Source organism: Aquarana catesbeiana, linkage group LG03 (genome assembly GCF_042186555.1).
Source record: "Aquarana catesbeiana isolate 2022-GZ linkage group LG03, ASM4218655v1, whole genome shotgun sequence".
Lineage (NCBI taxonomy): Eukaryota > Metazoa > Chordata > Amphibia > Anura > Ranidae > Aquarana > Aquarana catesbeiana.
Window position 1 is genome coordinate 650,473,385 of NC_133326.1, and position 22,245 is coordinate 650,495,629.

General features: G+C 44.6%; 1 protein-coding gene across 1 annotated transcript in view; it reads left to right on the forward strand.

Annotated features, from left to right (window-relative positions):
* Window positions 1-3,467: 3,467 nt before the first annotated feature.
* Window positions 3,468-22,245, forward strand: part of GCDH (glutaryl-CoA dehydrogenase) — a 47,678-nt gene continuing 28,900 nt past the window's right edge. Inside the window, exons 1-4 of the mRNA XM_073622635.1 lie at window positions 3,468-3,609; window positions 12,309-12,416; window positions 19,725-19,760; window positions 20,931-21,071. Coding sequence (XP_073478736.1) covers window positions 12,317-12,416; window positions 19,725-19,760; window positions 20,931-21,071 — 277 coding nt within the window. The 5' untranslated portion in view covers window positions 3,468-3,609; window positions 12,309-12,316. The remainder of the gene's footprint in view (window positions 3,610-12,308; window positions 12,417-19,724; window positions 19,761-20,930; window positions 21,072-22,245) is intronic.

Sequence of the window (22,245 nt, forward strand, 5' to 3'; positions counted from 1 at the left end):
CGCTGCCCACAGAGGAAATGGATGCAGTAATGCCAACCTCCTGAAGTGAAATTCACTGACATAACAGAATAAATTTACTGACCTAGTCACATGTTTGACTGACAGTTTGAAAAGTTAGCCAAAGTTACAGTTTTAAGTGCAAATATCAATATTTAAGCTAAAGGCATGATCTAGTGTAATTAGCAATGTGTTTAAAGTGGACCTTCGGTAATTTTTTCAACTTTCCATCTATTAAATCCTCTTCCCTTGTTATTTTAACTTTGGATAGTAAAACATTTTTTTTTTCTGCCAGTAAATACCTTATACAGCCCACTTCCTGTTTCTTGTCTGGTCATTAGCCTAGGCTTATGACATCATGCACCTCTCTCTCTCACTCTCGTGAGAGTTTGCCAGGAAGGGAGGGGGGATGAGTCATAAGAGTTCCAATGAAAGCTGTAGGGCTGGAGGTGTGCCTATGTGTGTCTGTGTAAATCCATGAAGTAAACAGACAGCAGCTTCAGCTGCCCACAGTTAAAATGGCTGCAGCCAGACTCAGTGGAGGGAGATTTCTGCAGCATATTTGCCAAGTACAGAATCACAGTATATATAAAATAATATGCAAAGTGGTTGGAGGGAAGCTTCAGAATGGCAAAGATGTTTTATTACAAATTATATGAGCAGACTGCAGTTTTCCTTTAGGGTATAACAAAAGGCAAAAAACATGTTCTTTTATATGAAGGTCAGGTTAATATAACCCAGCACAGAGTTCGCCCTCACATCAGAGTCTGCAGGGTTCCCCTTTACAGTGCAAGGGTGAACTCTGTGCATCCAGATGTAAAAGGGAACACTGTGGACTGTGATGTAAAGGAGAAGTCTGTGGAGTCTGACGTAAGGGGGAATTCTGAGGACTCTGGTGTAACAGGAAACTCTGATGTAAGGTTTCTGGTCACCAGAGCCCCCTCCTTATACAAGAGTCTAAAGAGCTCCCCTTTACATCATAGTCCACAGAGTTCCCCCATCACATGGTGACCACCAGAGACCTCCTTACATCAGAGTTCCCCTTTACATCAGAGTCCGCAAAGTTATCCCCTACGTCAGTAAAAGGAGGAACTCTGTGGACCCTGAGGTAAGGGGAAACGCTGTGGACTCCATATAAGGTGGTCTCTGGCCACCAGAGCCCCCGTTACATGTTGGTTCACAGAGTTCCCCTTTACATCAGAGTTCCCACTTATGTTAGGGTATGCACTGTCATTGTCCTTTACATTAGGGTCTGCAGAGTTCCCCCTACTGTAAGGGGGAATCCTACAGACTCTGATGTAAAGGGGAACTCTGATGACACTGACTAACACTGGGAATTCTGATGTGGGGGGACCTGGTGACCACAGACCACCTTCCGCAAAGTGAATACACTAATGTGGGGGGGGGGCCTTGATATCAGTGCCCCCCCCCCCCCCCCCCTACAGCCAGGGAAGCAGCTGAGCAAACATAATCTGTGTTTGATAAACTGCCTTGAAGGGCAGGGGAGACATTGGTGACACCCCTGATGTCTTCATAAAGAGGACCTGTCACTGCCCAAAGCTATCACAAGGGAGCTTCTTAGACCCCTTGTGATAACAATAACTGTAAATGAACAACAACAAAAAAACACAATTAAAAAGTGTGAAAAAAGGAAAACTAATACAAATAATATAAAAAATAATCCAAAAGCTACCCTTTTATTGTCCAGGGCCTCTGCTTTCTGAAAAATATATAATGTTTAGGAATTCTAAGTAATTGTAAGGGTCCCTGACCCTTTCCAAAAACGCGGAGGCACAAAAATGCATTGATGTGAACATCTTCCTATAGGAACCCACATAAAAATAATGTCCTGCATTTCTGCAAAAAGCATGAAAAAAAAACACATTGGTGCGAATGGAGCCCACAAAGCGGAGTTCCACTCGTTTTTCAGTTTATTAAATGTGAGCAGCTACAAAGAGTGTAGCTGCAGACTTTTAATAAACAGACACTCACCTGTTCCATGGTCCAGCGATGCGGCCGCCCGAACCCCCTCTCCTCTCCTCCTCCTCTCCGCCGTCATTGCAACTGTGGGCACCCGGCCGTGACAGCTTGCGGTTTCACAGCCAGGTGCGCACTGCGCGTGCGTGAGTCGCACTGCGCTCTCCTAGTGGCCAAGCAATCTTCTGGGACCTGTGTAATGTGTCCCAGAAGATTGCAGAGAGGAGAGGGCCACCTAGGGGGAGAGGAGTCGCCTAGGCGGCCAAGTGACGGAAGGAGGAAGTGGGACAGGAAGTACCTGTCAAAACCAGGAACCCACTTATCCCCCCCAGTCCAAAAAAAAAATGACATTCCAAATGTGGCATGTACGGGGGCGAGGAATTAACATGTATGTAAAAAAATGCCCTATACACTATGTGGTTAACCGCTTGCCGACCAGCCGCCGTCATTATACTGTGGCAGGTCGGCACGATCCCGCGAACTGTCGTAGCTATAGGTCGGCTCCTTTAATTGGGATAGCAGGTGCACGCCCGCCGCACTCGGGGGGTGCCGATGCTCATGGCCGATGGTCACGATGACCGCCGACTACAAGCAATCGCAGGCATGAGAGGCAGAACAGGGATGTGTGTGTGTAAACTCACATCCCTGTTCTGTGAGGAGAGACAGATCGTAAGTTCCTAATAGCTAGGGACCACGATCTGTCATTTCCTCTAGGTCAGTCCCCTCCCCCTACAGTTAGAAACACACACTAGGGAACACACTTAACCCCTTCCCTGCCAGTGACATTTTTACAGTAATCGGTGTATTTTTATAGTACTGATTGCTGCATAAATGCCAATGGTCCCAAAAATGTGTGAAAAGTGTCGAATGTGTTTGCCATAATGTCGCAGTCCCGATAAAAATTGCAGATCTCCGCCATTACTAGTAAAAAAAAATAAAAATAAAAAAAATTGCCATAAATCTATCCCCTATTTTGTAGACACTATAACTTTTGCGCAAATCAATCATTATATGCTTATTGCGATTTTTTTTTTTTTACCAAAAATATGTAAAAGAATACATACCGACCTAAACTGAGAAAAAAATAGCTTTTTAAAAAAAAAAAAAAAATGGGGATATTTATTACAGCAAAAATTACAAAATATTGTTTTTTTTACAAAATTGTCGCTCTTTTTTTGTTTATAGCTCAAAAAATAAACACCACAGAGGTGATCAAATACCACCAAAAGAAAGCTCTATTTGTGGTAAAAAAAGGACATCAATTTTGTTTGGGTGCAGCGCCCCACACCCGCGCAATTGTCAGTTAAAGGGACGCAGTGCCGAATCGCAAAAAAATGGCCCGGTCATTCAGCAGCCAAATCTTTCGGGGCTAAAGGGGTTAAATACATTTGTTTTTCGAATGGGATCTTCTTACAGTCATACATGTTGCATAACTTGCATTATGACCCCGCACAGCCCTCTCTCCCCTGTTACCGAAACAAACATGGAGGTCTGTGCACATTCCTGCCACACTCAATATGGCGCCCTCGTCATGACAAGATGTCATCATGGAGCGCCGCCGGAGCTGTCCAGCAGGGGTCGCTGGTGTGAGCAAAGTTTCATAAGCAGCAGAGCAGGCAGAGAGGAGCAGGGAAGGTGAGTGGTGTGTGTTGTGGTCGTTGTTACTTGTTACTTGTATAGTGCACACAGGACTGGTGACATGTTATAGACTCGGACATGTGTGTGTCTGCTCCCAGCTGTCCCCAGTGCCCCTGTCCTGGCCCAATGACATGCAGCTGCTGCACACTGTGCTGTCTTACCTTCTAATGGAGGGGCAGCTATAGGTGAACAGTAAGTCCCAGCATGCCCTGGGTGAGCAATAGTGCTGATGCTTTCACTTGCTGCACTTTGAGCAGAAATATGTCATTTATTAAACGTTAAAGGGAACCCCCCCCCCCCAAAAAAAGTTGTTTGTACCTGGCTCCACCCCTTGGCTCTGTTTTAATTATATATATTTTATGTGTTTTTTTTTTATTACTATTTATTTTGTGTGCTACAGCACTTCCTGTTTTCTTACCTAGGCAACAATGGTATTGGGCTCCTGGTGCCTCAGGATGCAGGAGCAATTTGTGAGGTCAGGCACTGATGTTGGAAGAGAAGGCCTGGCTTGCAGTCTCTGCTCTAATTCTATGGGGTTGAGGTCAGGACTCTGTGCAGGCCAGTCAAGTTCCTCCACCATGTCTTTATGGACCTTGCTTTGTGCACTGGTGGGCAGTCATGTTGGAACAGGAAGGGACCATCCCCAAATTGTTCCCACAAAGTTGTGAGCATTAAATTGCCCAAAATGGCTTGGTATGCTGGCGCCTTAAGAGTTCCCTTCACTGGAACTAAGGGCCAAGCCCAACCCCTGAAAAACAACCCCATATCCCCACATCAAATGATTTGGAGGGATAGCCCAATACTTCTGGCAACATAGTGTGGGTGAACTTGACTAGTCTGCAGGGTCCTGACCTCAACCCAATAGAACACCTTTGGGATAAATTAGAGCGGAGACTGCGAGCCAGACCTTCTCGTCCAACATCAGTGCCTGATCTCACAAATGCGCTTCTGGAAGAATGGTCAAACATTCCCATAGACACACTCCTAAAGGGTGGGCCAACTCAATATTGAACCGTACGGACTAAGACTGGGAGGCCATTAAAGTTCATGTCAGGTAAAGGCAGACGTCCCAATACTTTTGGTAATATAGTGTAAGTCATGAACCCCTTAGCGGGAGCAGCACAGTGGCTTAGTGATTGGTACTTCTGCCTTGCAGCACTGGGGTTCATGGGTTGAATCCTGGTGAGGGCCCTGTCTGCATGGAGTTTGCATATTCTCCCTGTGTTTGTGTGTGTTCTGGGTACTCCAGTTTGTCCCACACTCCAAAGACATGCTGGCTGGTTAATTGGCATCTGTCAGAAATTGGCCCCATGAATATGTATGTGAGTCTCGGTCTCTTGCCTAAGATCAAGTGTCTGTTCTAATCAGTGTCCGGTAGGGGTGGTCCGCCGTTATTCTGGCCCTATGGCTAGGATGCCAACTGTATAGTGCCCCAGCTGGTATAATGGAGGTCTTGATTTCTCTTCCTGTGAAAAACAGGAATGGGGGTGTTCCCTGGGTGAGGTGGGGCACAGGAGTAATTCCCTAGTGGAGGGGCCGAGTGCCTCCTGATTTTACTGTGCTGCCTTGTCTGGTCGGGGGCTGGGAAGGCAAAGGGCCCCCTGGGATTGGTGTCTTGGGAGTGCTGGAGTAGCGCTATGGAGTTGGGACCCCACTGTTGCCCCTCAACATCCCAAGCTTTTTTTCCGCTCTACACCTCATGGGCTAGGCTTTTTGGCCGAGACCGTGGCAATTTTTGTTACCAGGCCGCAAGGCCTAGACAATGCGCGTACACTGGCACTTTATTTTTGCATATTTATTTCTCCTTAACGTTTGGTACCCTGTACTTCTTTATTTGTTTTCCTTTCCGCTCAGGATGAATATTGTGGTTCTCCAGGTCTACCCTGTAGTTTAGAGAGCGGATGTGTGGCCACCAGGTTCCTTCCATTCCTGCCTTTGGGGGGGCTCTTTTTGGGAAAGCCCCTCACCTAAAACTCATTTGTCAGCTTCACCATGAAAAGTGGAGTCCATCAGGCTTTTTGGCTAGGTGGACCTTAGTGTGCCTAGCCCATGTCAAGAGTGTTGTGCCCCCGAGGGTCAGGGAAGGGTCCTTCTTCGGGAGGGCACTATTAGACACACCCAAAGTCACATATGCCAAATTTGACTCTCCAGACCATTTCACGTGGCCCTCGCACCTCTCCTGCAGCTGTGGCACCCCCTTCGTCTCAGCCCCCAGCTTGTCTCAGCAGTTGACAGCAGAGGAGGAGGATAGAACTCTGCCGCCAGATCCTGCGCTTCTCTGTGCAGCCGTGGAGAGGCTCGTTTCTTTCCCCACCCCGTCCCAGCAGTGAGGACGACAGAACTCCTCCTGCTGATCCTGTGCAGCTGCCACACCCCCTCATCTCCGCCTCCCCTGGTTTCAGCATTCAGCAGACGACTCCGGTAGCTGATTCCAGCCCTCTTCTGGTCCTCCTCCAGACTCTACACTTTCTGCTTCACAGCTCCACCCCCCAGCTTCTTCTTGGCAGCGGCACAGGGTAAGGGGGGTGCACTGTGATGGTGGGGGGGGGGGGGTCTTGACATCTGATGGAAGGGGGGGGGGGTGCTCTGGACATCTAAACCAGCCGGCAAACAAAATGCTGATACGGCCCATGGTGAAAATGAGTTTGACACCCCTGCCCTAAATGCACTTTTTTTGTGTATCTAAAAAGATCTGATAAAAACAAATGTGCATATGGACCTAAAAATCCCAAGTGCCGCCTCCTGGTGGCAGATCCTGGTAACACCGTTAAGTGGCTAGTGCAACTCGGGTGCACATTTTAGGAATGAGGCCACAAAAAAGTAAGGTTCCAAGGTTAGAGGAGCACCAAAGATCACATCGTGAGCATGATCGTAGGGATGGGAACCCCTCATCATTGGGATTCCAGATGGAAATGAGACACAAAGCTGCCTTCTGTTATAAGTTGACTCTTTTAGCTTCATAGACAAACTGGTCAATCTTTATGCTTCCTCTCGGGGGTGCCTTGCTTGCAACCTCTGCTGATTAGCTGTTTTAATGGAGCAGCTCTGGTAATAGCACTGTTTCGAGCTGTTTGACTTGTTTTTCAGGGAATTTTCAAGGCTGGAGTGACACAGCCCATATAGGAAACCATTCTCAGGGGAGGTGTCATAACCAAGGAGGTTTGTAGAGCATTCAAGACCTTGGAGATGCTCAATGAATGGTTGATCTGTAGAGGTTGCAAGCTGGACATATCTGCTGACTAGCAGTTGGCAGGGAGTTGATGGAGTTTGTAGCGCACAAGCCTAGTGACTTGGTGCTTAGCACTTCTACCTTGCAGTACTGGGGTTCCCAGAACGGCGTCCCGGTCAGGACATTATCTACCTGGAGTTTGCATGTTTTCCCTGTGCTTGGGTGGCTTTCCTCTCGAGTACTCTGGGTTCCTCCCATACTCCAAAGACACGCTGGTAGGTCAATTGGATGCTTTCTGAAATTGGCCCCAGTGTGATAGTCTACTGACCATACCCAAAATGGCTGCCTCACCATCTGACCTGGAACAAGTGAAAATGAGGTGCTGGATTAAAACCATCAGTAGATCAGATAGCAATAAAGCACATTGGCTTCATTTAAGACAGCGCTCAACAAAAGCAAGGTGTTCCAAAAGCCCAGAGCCTTCATTTAAAGACTCACATGTACAAAATCCAATAGGAGTGCCAAACAAAAAGTTTGAGTCCAAATGCTGTTCATATTATTTGCTCAGAAGGAGAAAACACAGAACAGCCAACGCGTTTCGGAGGCACAGAGATCTCTCCACTTCATCAGGGCTACAAAACAAACATAAAAACATATATATGTTTTTTTTTGTTTTTTTTATCAAATTAAAAAAAAAAGTGAATTAACATCTGAGCAGACTTGAGTCCCCAGGGAGAAAAGTGCTATAGAAATATAAATGAATAATAATAAAATATATGTTTTATACTTTCCTAATGAAAGTGGAATGGTACAGTAGATAAAGAGCTGGTTATGTGCAAAGTTCCTAATAAATGATTCAGAATGTCTACCAACGAGTGAGTCTGGCAGTGACGGGACCTTTGTACCCGCTCAGTCTCTGAAGTCACAGGACGATTGGGTACACTGAAGACTGACCTTCTGAGGTCAGGGATCAAAGGTGGTGGAAAGGAATGTGAATTTTGGAAGTTCTGTATAGTAAAAATAAATAACCTGTTAACCCCATCGCCTCTGAAACTCCATCCAAGACTGACAACTGGCTTTAGATGGAGCCCACTAAGAGAGACTGAAATCCATAGAGCTGCTCATTGTAACTTGACAGGTGTGCAGGTGAGTCCCCATAGACCTACATGGGCTGCCTGCATGCTTTGTGGCTCCAGCCCCATAGACAAGCCTTCCCATTCATGGACTACAGGCCTCGGCAACACTAAATGAGGCCCTTAAGTGGTTGTACCCAGTGAAGTGACTGGCCTTAGGTTGATACACAGAGATTAATCTAATTCTCCTACGTAAGTTGTACTTGTTTATCTGAGCCCTCTCTTCTCTACATCTGTTCAAAGTCCATAATTTATAAAACTTGTCGGACCTGTCAGAAAATAGGGTGGAGAGCTGAAGTTACACTCTGCGGCGCTCAGTGGGGAGAGCTCCGAGAGCTGATTTGAAGGAAGGGACACACCCCCCTCTACACAGGAGCAGAGCTGAGGTTGTCAATTACAGGCTGTGAGCTGGAGCTCTCTGCCCTATCATGTTTCTCTTGGTGTCAGGAAAACTTATCAGAAGTGATCCACGTAGATAGCAGAGGAATGTGACAGCAGACAGAAATGACACTTAGTGCTCTTAATTGAGACATGTACACACTATAGGGAGATATGCTTTGTTCATATGTTCATATTTCATGTCTGAGGTTTACAACCGCTGTAATGCTCCATTCACACTTGTACAACTCAAGTTGCGCTGACTTTGGAGTGCAACTTTGACGCAACTTTGGATGGGTGCAACTTGGATACGACTTTGGCTTTGACCAGTGATAATGGACTGTTGCATTGGAGAACATTGAGGTTCGAATTTCATGCAACTTTTGAGGGTTAACATTAAAGTCTATGGTCCTCAAGTTGCATGAAAGTCAGACCAAAGTAGTGCATGAACTATTTTGAAGTCGCTGTCCAAAGTTGCATGACAAGTTGCACAACTGTGAATGGATCCTAAATAATGACCTTCACACTTTTTTTTTTTAATGTTCTCCTCCCCACCCTACTCCCCCCCTCTCTATAACAAAGTTCAGGTCCTATGTGAGAATGTCGTACCAGGACACTGAGAATGTGCAGAAATGCCAAGGGTCGTTGCGGCATTTCTGCACATGCGAGTGGTCCTGCAAACTGGGATTTCTACGTCGGACACCTCCCAGAAAGCAGCTTGCAAGATCATGCGCAGAAAACGGGGGCAAGGGTCTCTGCCAGTTCAGTTCACTGACCGGACCAGCAGCTTGTTTACACATGTGCCAGGGCTCCGAGGCATGCACAGACAGGCTTGCTGGGATCTTCCAGGTCCCATAGATCTGACCAAGATCCCTGGGGGGGGGGTCTGCTCATGCAGGGAATATGAATTCAAGGTGGTGGCATCGGAGAGGAGCATTGTAGGGAGAACTTATTTTTATTTCATACAGGAATGATTTTTGGGATTTTTAAGCAAAAAAAAAAAAAAGGGATTGTAAGGGTGGAGTTCTTCTTTAAAGAAAGATTGAAATCCTTGTGAGTCGGCATTAAAAGAAACCTAAAATTATAAAACAATTGTTGATCACATCTAAAAAATAAATCCAGGATTGATGCCTGTTGCTCATTCTTGGTGTATTAGAAGACATGAACTGTGTACTGTTTACACAGAGTTTTGTGTTGTGTACTGTGTTGTGTACTGTGTGTATTGTGTGTACTGTGTGTAGAACATGGGACATAAACCCATCACTATACACAGACAAGTCTCCACCAGTCACCTGTCACTCTCACATCTCCAGCTGTTCCTTCACTGTGCCTTTTAATACCAATCTGATCTCATTGGCTGGAGCAGGGGGTGAGGCTCGCTACAAGCCATCCGATTGGCAGAATCTCCAGTTACTCCCTTTAAAGTGACCTGAGCCATATTCTCTCTGAAACTTTTTTCGTACAGAGAATAAGCTTGTAGTTGGAACGTCGTCAATAGATGACATCTGGAATAGAATGTCGCTGTGGCTGCATATTAAATAATACAAAGTTTCCCAGCACTCAGTACAGTGCTGATTTTTATTTTTTTCAGGCCTCCAGTGTTTTAGATTAAAGGGGTTGTAAACCCTCATGTTTTTTCACCTTTGTGCATCCTATGCATGAAGGTGAAAAAACTTCTGACACTGACCAGCCCCCCCGTTTTACTCACCTGAGCCTGTTCGTTCCCCCGCCGGAGAAGCGTCCTACCTCTCTGCCCGTTGTCTTGGCTCTTGATTGGACAGATTGATAGCACCCGCTGCTGTCAATCAAATTCAATGACGGGGGGGGGGTTCTGGGACGAGTCCTGCATTCTTTGTGAATGTACACAGAAGTAGGACTCGGGAGTGTGCCTGCAGGCGTGTCCACTTTAGGAGAGCCTTCTCCAACGTGGGCACTTGATGCAGGGGAGGAGCTACCAGTGCCACCGGGGGACCCCAGAAGAGGAGGATCGGGGCCACTCTGTGCAAAACTGACTGCACAGTGGAGATAAGTATGACATGTATATTATTAAAAAAAAACCCCAAAAAAACAGGGCTTACAATTCCTTTAACTAGAGATGCATTGATACCAATACCGGTATCGTTGCCAATACCAAGCATTTGAGCGAGTATAGGTAGTCGCCCAAATGCTCCCGCTACCGAAACCAATACTTTGCAGTGCGAATTGCGTCAGTACAAAATGAATGGGCACACATCGCGCTGCAAAGAATCACATGGGATTTGAACAGGAATGCAGTGCGATTCCTGTTCGAACCACATGCGATTTTCCCCCCACTGCTCCTGTGTGTTTTAGAAAGGGATTAAAAGCGCCATCTAGGGGGCAGTTTAAAAAAAATGTTAGAACTCACAGTACACATCTGGCCACATGCAATGACAACGATGATGTCTACAAAGGTGTCCCGGTCCCGCCGATGGTAGCAAATCAGGGCCGCTGGAGGTTCTCACAGGGCTAGAGAAGATGTAGACTCAGTCTGTAACCAAGCTGACACTTTCACCTTATACCCATGGGATCCCAGAACTTCTCCTCTAGCCCTGTGAGTACTGCCATCATTTGCTACCATCAGCCGGACCGGGACACCTATGTCGATTATTTTGCATGTGGCCAGATTTGTACTGTGAGTTCTAACCTTTTTTTAAACTGCCCGCTAGATGGTGCTCTAATCCCGTTTTATACACACAGGAGCAGTGGGGGAAAATCGCATGCGATTCTTTGCAATGCGCGCCAATTGTTTTTGTATTGACACATATCGCACTGTAAATTATCGGTACTCGGTATCGGCCAGTACTTGACGAAAGTATCGGTACACATAATCGCCAATTTAAAAAAAAAATACTGTATCGGAGCAGCCCCAAGATGAACCCTTTTTCTGCCAAAACCGTTTTTGCGTTTTTTTGCACACAGGCCTGAACATTAGTCAAAACCCCCAAACATTATATATTTTCTGAAAGCAGAGACCCTGGAGAATAAAATGGTGGTAGTTCCAGTTTATGTTGCATGGTATTTTTTTTTTTACTATAATGCAGTAGGGCTGCATAGTGTTTTGCCTTGCTGTGCATCATCTTTCACTGAAAGTTTACCAGATGGGATCTGACTCTGAAAACAAAGTGAGATGGGGAAATGTATTATTATTATAATACAGGATTTATATAGCGCCAACAGTTTACGCAGCGCTTTACAATATAAAAAGGAGACAATACAGTTACAATACAATAAAATACAGGAGGATTAAGAGGACCCTGCTCAGAAGAGCTTACAATCTAATAGGGTGGGGCAGGTGATACAAAAAGTTGTAACTGTGGGGAATGAGCTGATGGAAATAGTAGAAGATTAGTTGGAGACGTGATAGGCTTTCCTGAAGAGATGAGTTTTCAGGGATTGCCTGAAGGTAGCAAGAGTAGGGGATAGCCGGACCAGTGGAGGTAGCGAGTTCCAGAGGATGGGAGAGGCTTTGGAGAAATCCTGGAGACGAGCATGCGAGAGAGCTTGAAAGCAGGAGGTCTTGAGAAGAGCGGAGAGGACGATTTGGGTGATATTTGGAGACAAGATTGGTGATGTAGCTCGGGGCAGAGTTGTGAATGGCTTTGTATGTTGTGGTTAGTATTTTGAATTTAATTCGCTGGGTGATTGGGAGCCAGTGTAGGGATTGGAGGAGAGGGTTGGCAGACACTGAGCGGTTGGTAAGGTGGATAAGTCTGGCAGCAGCATTCATGATAGACTGAAGAGGGGATAGCCTATGGAGAGGTAGGCCAATGAGAAGGGAGTTGCAATAGTCAAGGCGAGAGATAACAAGGGAGTGAATGAGGAGCTTGGTGGTTTCATTTGTTAAAAAAAGAATGTAGGGCTATAGCGGTGACCGCCTGAAGCACCTTTTTTTACGGCAGCCACTATGATCTGTATAACTGGATACACACCAGGACTTGTTCTTTTATTTACTGCACTATCTTTTTTTTTTTTTTTTTTTTTTATTTTATTTTCAGTTACCACAATGTCACTAACTGGAAGTTCATTGCACCTGTTAAGAAGTGTGAGACGTGGCATCCAGGTGTGTGCAGTAAGGGCGCAGGGCACCGCTGCCAAGCAGAAAGGTGAGGATTGTCTTATCAGTGTACATCCATAAAAAGAAACTCTACCACGTTCTGCAAAACAATGCTAAATGCCATTAACTGCCAGGTACATGTGCACCTCCGGCATGTCCTAGCGAAACCACTGAACCGTGGAAAAAAGGAGCTCCCATCATGCAGTTAGTGCTGCTACTCAGCTTTAAGTTGGGTGCAACTTATTTGTTAATACTTATTTGTTTACACTTTTTTTTTTTTTTAACTAACTTTATTTTTTTATCACATTGGGAACAAAAAGGGACAGGTTCTCTTTAATGAGCCATCAGGGGTCTTTTATGGTCCCTAATGTCTGACCTGCCCCCCATTTGAGGAGCTCGTGCCCCATTAGATTCTTCCTCAGTCACAGTGGTGAGGGGAAGTGACAGCTGGACCCGGAAGTGATGTTTTTCATGTCACCTCTGGGTTCTTAGTAGGAAGAGGAGATGGATGACAAATGTACCAGGGGGCTTAGAAGTGATTGGGCCACAAAATTGATTCCATCTGACAGTCAGGCCTGTAAGATTTACATTTAAGCAGCTGGGAGCATGTGTATTGCTATAATAAATATCCCCCAAAAATATATAGAACATTTTTTTTCCTCAGTTTAGGCCGATATGTATTCTTCTACATATTTTTGGTAAAAAAAATCGCAATAAGCGTATATTGATTGGTTTACGCAAAAGTTATAGCGTCTACAAAATAGAGGATAGATTTATAGCATTTTTATTATTATTATTTTTTTTTTTTACTAGTAATGGCGGCAATCTGCGAATTTTATCGTGACTGCGACATTATGGAGGACACATTGGACAATTTTGACACATTTTTGGAACCATTGGCATTAATACAGCGATCAGTGCGATTCAAAATGCATTGATTACTGTAAAAATGTCACTGGCAGTGAAGGGGTTAATTGTGTTCCCTGGGAGATGATTCTAACTGTAGGGGGTGGGGACTAACTACAGGAAGTGACAGATCGTGGTTCCTAGCTAATAGGAACACACAATCTGTCACTGCTGTCAGAACAGAACAGGGACGGGTGTGTTTACACACACCCGTTCCTGTTCTGTGTCTCCTGGTCACGATCGCCCGTGGCTGGCGGTCGTCGCGACCGTCTGCCACGAGCTTCGGCACCCCCGCCGCACAGCGCGCACGCCTGCTATCTGGACCTCACGAGATCACATACAGTAACATGATTTCGTGCAGGGGAGCCAGCCTGCCACAGCAAAACTGCGGCTTGCTGGTCCGGAAAGGATAGGTTTGCCTTAAAAAATAATAATAATTAAAAAAAATAAAATTATTAATAATAATAATAATAATAATATAATAAAAAAAAATAAAAATAATTGCACATTTTTTGCAGGAAAAAAAAAATGTGCATTTACAAATTTATTTTTTTTAAATATTTTTTTTGGCGCTTGGAAAACATCGCACCTGTGATCAGTAGATCGCTACTGCCATGCAGAGCTCCTGCAGACTGTCAGTGCAAGCTGTCTGCCTGTACATTGTTCATTGAAAACTACAAGCCAACAGCTGCAAAATATGTTGGTACTTGTAGTTCATTCACAGAACTCAATGAATGAATGACGCGGCCATCCTGTTTTCAGAAAGTGACAGTTGGTACAGGAAACTTCTTCCCATACTGCTGTCACCACACAGAGGCAGCGGATCGCTGGGGAGGGAACATGTTACATGTGAACTTGTCATTAAGAGCCCTTTCACACTGGGGCGGTTTGCAGGCGCTATTGCGCTAATAATAGCGCCTGCAAACCGACCCGAAAGTGCTGCTGCTTTCATTCCAGTGTGAAAGCCCCGAGGGCTTTCACACTGGAGCGATGCGCTGGCATGCCGGTAAAAAAAGTCCTGCTAGCAGCATCTTCGGAGCGGTGAAGGAGCGGAGTGTATACCGCTCCTTTACCGCTCCTGCCCATTGAAATCAATGGGACGGCGCGGCTATACCGCTGGCAAAGCACCTCTGCAGAGGCGCTTTGCGGTGGTATTTAACCCTTTCTTGGCCGCTAGCGGGGGGTAAAACCGCCCCGCTAGCGGCCGCATACCGACGGTAAAACGCCGCTAATAATAGCGGCGTTTTACCGCCGACGCCGCCCCCGCCCCAGTGTGAAAGGACTCTTAAAGATGAACAGCCTTCCCTTCAACGTTGCACAGTTGTACAGGCCCCCCTCCTGTACTGACATTACTTACTCTGGTTGCACTCCACACTGTGAGCGTCTCACAATGTGCATTAAAAGCTGCAGTAAATCAGATCAAGCCTGCCTTACTTGGCTGGAGGATGTCTCGCTACATCTAACTTTTTTCTCCCCTGCCTGTCTGTTCCTGACTCGCATCTTTTATTCATTAGATTTCAGTTCATTCAGCCATGGATCATCATCACAGGTGGGAGCGTCACCTAGGTTGGTCTGCATATATAATGCAGTCTGCTTAGGAACACTCACTCCTCCAGATTGACAGCCACCCTTCAAAGTATTTGCATAATTCATTCTCAGAGTAAGCCCTCTGCTTGCATCATGGCTGAGGGCTCTTGAGAGAAGTACTGAGGCAGAGTGCTATGATGTTCTCAGGAAGCTATGTACAGGCCCCAACCACCAGCCATGATCTGCCTGCATTGCATAAAGAAGCACTGGTTGTAAAATAAGGTATGTAATTGAAAGGAAATATTAGGTATTCTGGGTGACCACCCTTCTTATAGGTACACCAACAGCGCCCTCAGATATCTGGAGACACCGAATGACTGAACGAGAGGCAGGTTGTGTATTCATAAGATGTCTAAGTTTATTGAGCGCGAAAGTAGCTTATATTCAGTATAGAACAAAGGAGGGGGAGTGGTTAGTTCAGTGCATACGTGTCTAGGGTTATACAGGTTGTTACTGGATGTATATCTATCAACAGTTAGATAGGACATCTGGTCATTAGTCACATATCTTAGCTAATTGCCTAAGGCTAAACAGGATATACATTCTGAGAACAGGCTTGAGGCTTGAGAAATTCCGAGACGGACTTTCGAATGAACGGACTTGCCTACACACGATCAACCAAAGTCCGACGGATTTGTACGTGATGACGTACGACCGGACTAAAATAAGGAAGTTCATAGCCAGCAGCCAATAGCTGCCCTAGCGTCGGTTTTTGTCCGTCGGACTAGCATACAGATGAGCGGACTTTTCGACCGGACTCGAGTCCGTTGGAAAGATTTGAAACATGTTTTATTTCTAGGTCCGTCTGACTTTTTGGGAAAAAAAAAGCCCGCTGGAGCCCACACACGGTCGAATTGTCCGACCTAGTCCGTCGAAAAGTCCGCTTGTGTATACACGGCATAACACAAGTTTGAACTTGCATAATAAGGGACTTCATACAAAATGGAGTCATGATGGTTCATTTATATTATTACAAAAGGCTCAGTTTGTATATTAGATTACAAAACACAAGGGGCTTTTAATATGATCCTTTCAGTAATGAAAATGTAAAATGTTTTATTGACATTTTTTATTAGCATGTTAATGAGGGGGGGACAGAGAAACCAGGGAAGGCAACTTAAGCTTTATAAGAGAAATAGGGCCAAAGCTTTTGTGGCCATACTTCTCTTCTGGGTCAGTGAAGTGCACTTAATTTTGCACTCCTGTGACCCAGGGTCAGACCACTGTCAGCTGACGTGGCAGAGACATTTCAGGCCCTGGAAGGATCCTGACCATATTATTGAGATGTGCTGGAGGAGCAGATCTCTGAACTGACCAAGAACTGAGCGATCGCTCAGTTCTCATGCTTAAGCCCTGGAACCATTCAAATTGTTGCAACTCAAGTCATAGCGACTTTGAAAAAGGTTCCTGCACTACTTTTTTGGACATTTTTTTGCAACTTCTGTTAAATTAAGTTGCAAGCCGCAATGAAATCTGTGAAGTTGCAAGCCACAATGAAATCGGAGGTGCAAATCGCACTGATATGCGGCTTTGTTTTTTGTTGCTTTAGGTTTGCCAAAAGTATGACTTTGATTGGCACAGTTCTCAGTATTACCACAAGGTGGCGCAAGAGTGCTTCAAGAAGACTTTACAGTCATTATTAAAATAAAAGCAGACTTTATGTGCCAGAATCTGCTCAATGCCTTATGTAACCCCAAACAATAAAATGTGTATCCTTAGCCCTAAAATCCACATTATAACTTTTCTCACATGTGATGTATATCAAATCGGTGTTCTTAAAGGTGCCAAATTCTTGGCTCTCCCCACCCCCCCATCTAGTCTTGTGACTAGAGATGCCACGTGGGCCCCCCTACGGCCCCTTTCACACTTGTGCGACCTGAAAGTCGCACAATTTTACTGCAACTTTTTGACACGATTTTGCCGTGACTTGAAGCAATGCCTGTGTAATGTTGAGGTCTAGGCACCTCAAAGTCGGACCAAAGTAATGCAGGGACTACTTTGAAGTCGCACAGATATGAATGGTACTTATTAAAAATCGTGGATTACGACTCGTCATGTGACTTTGCAGTCCCAAGTCGCAGGACAAGTCGCACAAGTGTGAAAGGGGCCAAAAATCCGGAGAAATCTTTGGGGTGACATGTCCTGTTCACTTGGCTGGGGAGATCACAGCCGGGGGGGGGTCAGTGATCTCCAGGGGTTCCATAGATATAGTAGTGTCTGCTGTATAATGCCAGAATGACTGCTCACCTATGCAACAAATGTTCTTTGTGAATATTTTGAATCTGAAAAATGATACGGCTTCCTTTCTTTGACTTTTTCACTGCCACCAATGTATATCATATGTCATCAGCGGGGGTGGGGGGGTGGTTACTCACTCCAGGAACGTGTGTAAATCTGACAATCCGACTGTCCATTGTCAATCGAATCGATCAGACATCTGTAGGACCAACTGATTATTTCCACATACCCCAGGGACATTTGCTCCATCTCCTTGCGTGCCCCCGTCATTTTTCCGAGACTCCGTACTCCCATTGGTGAAGCTGGGCCGGGTAGAGTGGTGGGAGGCCAGCAAATATTGGCTAATCTTACCTAACTAGTAAGAATCTGGAATTGTCACTTCCGGGTCCTGCTGTCACAATCTGCACTTCATTAGCTTTAGTGGAGGGTAGTGAGACATCATGGGTCTAAAAGACCCCTGATATTTCGTTAAAGATAATCTGTCTAAAAAAAGTATACCATGGGGGGGGTGGGCGTTGTCCCCTATGTGATAAAAAAAAAGTTTAGTGAGCAAAAAAGTCTAAAATATTAAGTTACACTAAGCCCCCCCCCCCCAAAAAAAATGTTTGAGCCCCCCCACATACCTGCACATACAAACACATATGCATCAGGGGCGCCTATACAGAAAAATGTTGATTGCGCTATACATGTTACATATCACTGTGTATATGGGATTGTATGATTTTATTTACTTATTTTTTATTGGCTGAACTAGATGGACTTGTGTCTTTTTTTAACCAGACTAACTATGTAACATAATTCTAGGCCCATTATTCATGGTTGGCTCTAAACTATGGGTGCTTAACCTACGGCTCTCCAGCTGCTACAGAACTACAAGTCCCATGAGGCATGACGGGACTTGTAGTTCCTGCAACAGCTGAAGGGCCACAGGTTGAGCACCCATGCTCTAAACGGATCACCTGTGGGGGCTTTTAAAGCCTCACCTGTGGAAAACTTTGAGTACTGAAGCTTGTCATGGCATCACACGGTTTTAAGGCTTGACATTTCAGTTATCCATTTACTCATTGCAACCTCGTCTTTTTTATATTTTATTAAAAATCGGGTAATCCATTGGGTTTGTATGACCTAAAATTACGTTTGGTGCATTTGTTACTGAAATAGTTTTTTGCCTGATAAAGCATTGCGCTAATATTGTGTGCCATAAAAAAAATTGGAACTATCAGTATTTTATTCTCCAGGGTGTCGGCTTTCAGAAAATAATGTTTTGGCGGTTTTAACGAATCTGCAGGCCTAAAACGATTTTAAACGCGTGCAAAAGAACTCAAGAACGTCTCTGGCAGCGAAAGGGTCAAGTGTCATAAAAACCTAAAATATAAGCCTACTGCTGTTAAAGTGTTACTAAACCCAGCACCCTGCATTCACTATATCTGGTCTCCCGCAGTACACAGAACATGGAAATGTAATAGTTTTAGGAAATTTAAACTGCTAAATACCTTTTCTCATCAGCAGTATATAGCAGTCTTGTGACTTCTATCAGTGTCCAGCCAAGCACTGGTTAAAGCTTGTAGGAGATTTCAGACTGTCCTATCAGGCTGCAGGATTCCTGACCCTATGTCTGGACAGTGCTGATTGGCCTTGTGCTGATCATATGCATTCTCCCAAGAAAAAAAAAACCTCTATAGCAATACACACCAAACTGAGCATGTGCAGAGTGACTCCATAGAGTCTGTGTTATCACAAAATTATTAGGAGTCAGTGGAAGGAGGGGAGGATCAGAGAAGACAGGATCAAACAGCCTTGTTACACAATGCAGAGGATTAACTCCTTAGGTTCCACAGTGAGTATAATAAGCATGCTTTACTGCATATACAGACTGTTTTTGTGTTGTGGGTTTAGTAATACTTTAAAGGGGTTGTAACCACTTGTTTTTTTAAAATAACAAACATGTCATACTTGCCTCCACTGTGCAGTTCATTTTGCACAGAGTGGCCCCGATTCTCCTCTTCTGGGGTCCCTCAGCGGCGCTGGTAGCTCCTCCCCGCATTGGGTGTCCATGTTGGAGAAGCGCTCCCGAGTCCTGCTTTTGCGTGTATTCACACGGAAAGCAGGACTCGGCCCCGCCCACATCATTGAATTTGATTGACAGCAGCGGGAGCCCATGGCTGCAATGATATTAATCTATCCAATCAGGACACAAGCTAGAGATGGTGTGCTTGTTCCCGGCCGGAGAAAGTCCACGTTCAGGTAAGTAAAACGGGGGGGCTACTGCACTACAGAAGGTTTTTCACCTTAATGCATAGAATACATTAAGGTGAAAAACCATGAGGGTTTACCTTTAAGGTAAGTTAGGCAGCTGCTAAAGCCTGCTTTCTAATATAAACATTTCTACATATGGATCTTTTGAGTCCGGCCAGCATTACCTCAGTCAGCACATTTAGCCCTGATGAAGAAAGCCCTTCAGTACACCTGAAACGCGTTGGCTTGTCTTTTCGGATTTATGTGATGAAATACACACAGTTAGACTCTCAGCCAATGGTGTGGGTGTTCCTTTTCTGCTAGGGATTTCCTGTAACCAAATGACAGCATCTGTTGCTAAAAAATATTATTTATGCATTCAATCCTCCAGATGCCAGCGTACAGAAGGAAAAGAAAAGCGCAAAACGTGAGTTTCCTTGTTTTCATAACTTGTACTATCCACGTTTGTTATGTGTTTGGATCAGAAGCGTAACTTTTCACATATGATTTTTTTTTCATATAAATAAACCAAAAATATGAAAATCTTAATTTTGAGGCAGCTTTAACCATTTTGCCCCCTGACCAGGCCATTTTTTGCTATTTAACACTGCACTACTTTAACTGGGAATTGCGCATTCATGCAACGCAGCACCCAAATGAAATTTATATCATTATTTTTCCACACAAATACAGCTTTCTTTTGGTGGTATTTGATCACCTCTGCGTGATATAAGTGAAAAGAAGACAGAAAATTTTGCAAAAAACAATATTTTTTACTTTCTGCTATAAAACATAGCCAATATAACAATGTAAAAAAAAAAAAAATTCTTCTTGGAATCGCACAAGTGTGAATGGAGCCTTAGCTGACGTTTTTTAAGTTGGCAACAGGGTCTCTTCAAGGCTGCGTTTCCACTATTGCGACCCCCAAAGTCGTGTGATTTAGAGTGCGACTGTGCAGTGCAACTTTGATGCGACTTTTGAGCGCAGCTTTTATCCATCTTTACAGTCTCTGGAGCAAAGTTACATCAAAAGTCGCATCTAAGTAGTGCAGGAACCTTTTCAAAGTCTAAGTAGACTGGAACGAGTGCCATTGAAATCTATGGGCTGTGACAAGTTGCATGACACGTCGCACTAGTGGAAACAGAGGCCAAATCTGAACTCCTGTAATTTACTTTATAGCAGTAAGCTAATAGAGAAGGGCAGCACCAGGAGCCAATCAGGGCTCTTATTCAGCACACATTCACTGTCAGTAGGAATCAGCAGCTTGATGTTGTTCCTTTACTGTTCAGGTAAAGGGGTGGGAATGCGTTGTTATGTTTTTTTTGTTCTTCGTATGTAATCAAACCTTTTATGATATATACATCATTTGGGATGGCGTTTTTGACCTGAAGGTGTGTTGCTGCAGAGGAGGTCTGCTGTCAGGCAAGGGGTATCTAGATCACAAGACCGGCTAAACAGAATTATAATTCTTCTGGAAGCTACAACAGGTCATATGCATTGGTCACATGCAGTTTAGTTTTCTTTCTTTTTTTTTTCTCATGCGTATCATTTCTATTACTATTTCTATGTGTCACATACGTATTGTGATTCCTTTCAGCCCAGACGCGGTTTGACTGGCGGGACGCTCTCTGTCTTGACTCCCAGCTGACAGAGGATGAGATCATGATTAGAGACAGCTTCCGAGCTTACTGCCAGGAGAAGCTGATGCCCAGAATCCTCATGGCTAACCGGCAGGAAGGTGCGTTTCATCATCTGCTCCTCCATAGGCTGCCATCTACAGTCTACTTTATTAATCCATTATCCTGGACCTACACTGAACCTTCTTTATTATGTATCTCATCAGTGCGCCTGTTATAGTGCTGGATCTACTTTAAAGGCATATTCCACCTTTTGCAAAAAAAAAAATAATAAATACACCAACATTGTGCATTTTATTAATGTTTTTAATTTGAGCCTGTAGCAAAAAGGGGATTTCACCATGTCAGATAGGCGTGTTGTTGCCACGTCCTTGGTGTATAACTAGAAAAGAAGATCCCCCTTCGCTGGGACTTCGTAGGCAACAACCACACATAGGTAGATTAGAAAATATATTTATTATGTATATATAAAATCGTTCAATCGTAAAACGATCGTTGGTTTAAAAAGACATATCAAAAAATACAAAATCAAAAAAGAAGAAAAAAAAAGAAAAGACAGAGAACATGATTTGCATGACAATTGATTTTACTCTCTGGTACATAGTGGTCTCCGATACCCGACGCGTTTCTGGTTCAAGCACCTTCGTCAGGGGTATTTGGTAAGAGTATATGCAGTCATATTTTTGTCTTGCGTGCAAAATGTTCCATCATGCAATTGAAAATAAATAAATAAAAGAAGCACTGCCAGCGGGTGTATCGATAGGTGCCCACCAAGAACACCAGTATCACACAGGAATGTCAAAGGGAAAAACTCACCTATTTATTCTGTCTGGTGATCACAGGGAGTCATACGTAGCAAATTACCAACAAGGTCTGGAGATTTGAGTAGTGACGCTATCCAAAGCCTCAGTGTGGCTTCTTATCCATATATAGCACACTTTGAATCATTTAATATTAGACCTCCCTATGGGAAAAGGAACCTCCGGAGGTCTTAGCATCACCCCGCTCTGCAGTATTAAACGATTCAAAGTGTGCTATATATGGATAAGAAGCCACACTGAGGCTTCGGATAGCGTCACTACTCAAATCTCCAGAACTTGTTGGTAATTTGCTACGTATGACTCCCTGCGATCACCAGACAGAATAAATAGGCAAGTTTTTCCCTTTGACATTACCGTGTGATACTGGTGTTCTTGGTGGGCACCTATCGACACCCCCGCTGGCAGTGCTTCATTTATTTATTTTTTTCAAGTTGCATGATGGGAACATTTTGCA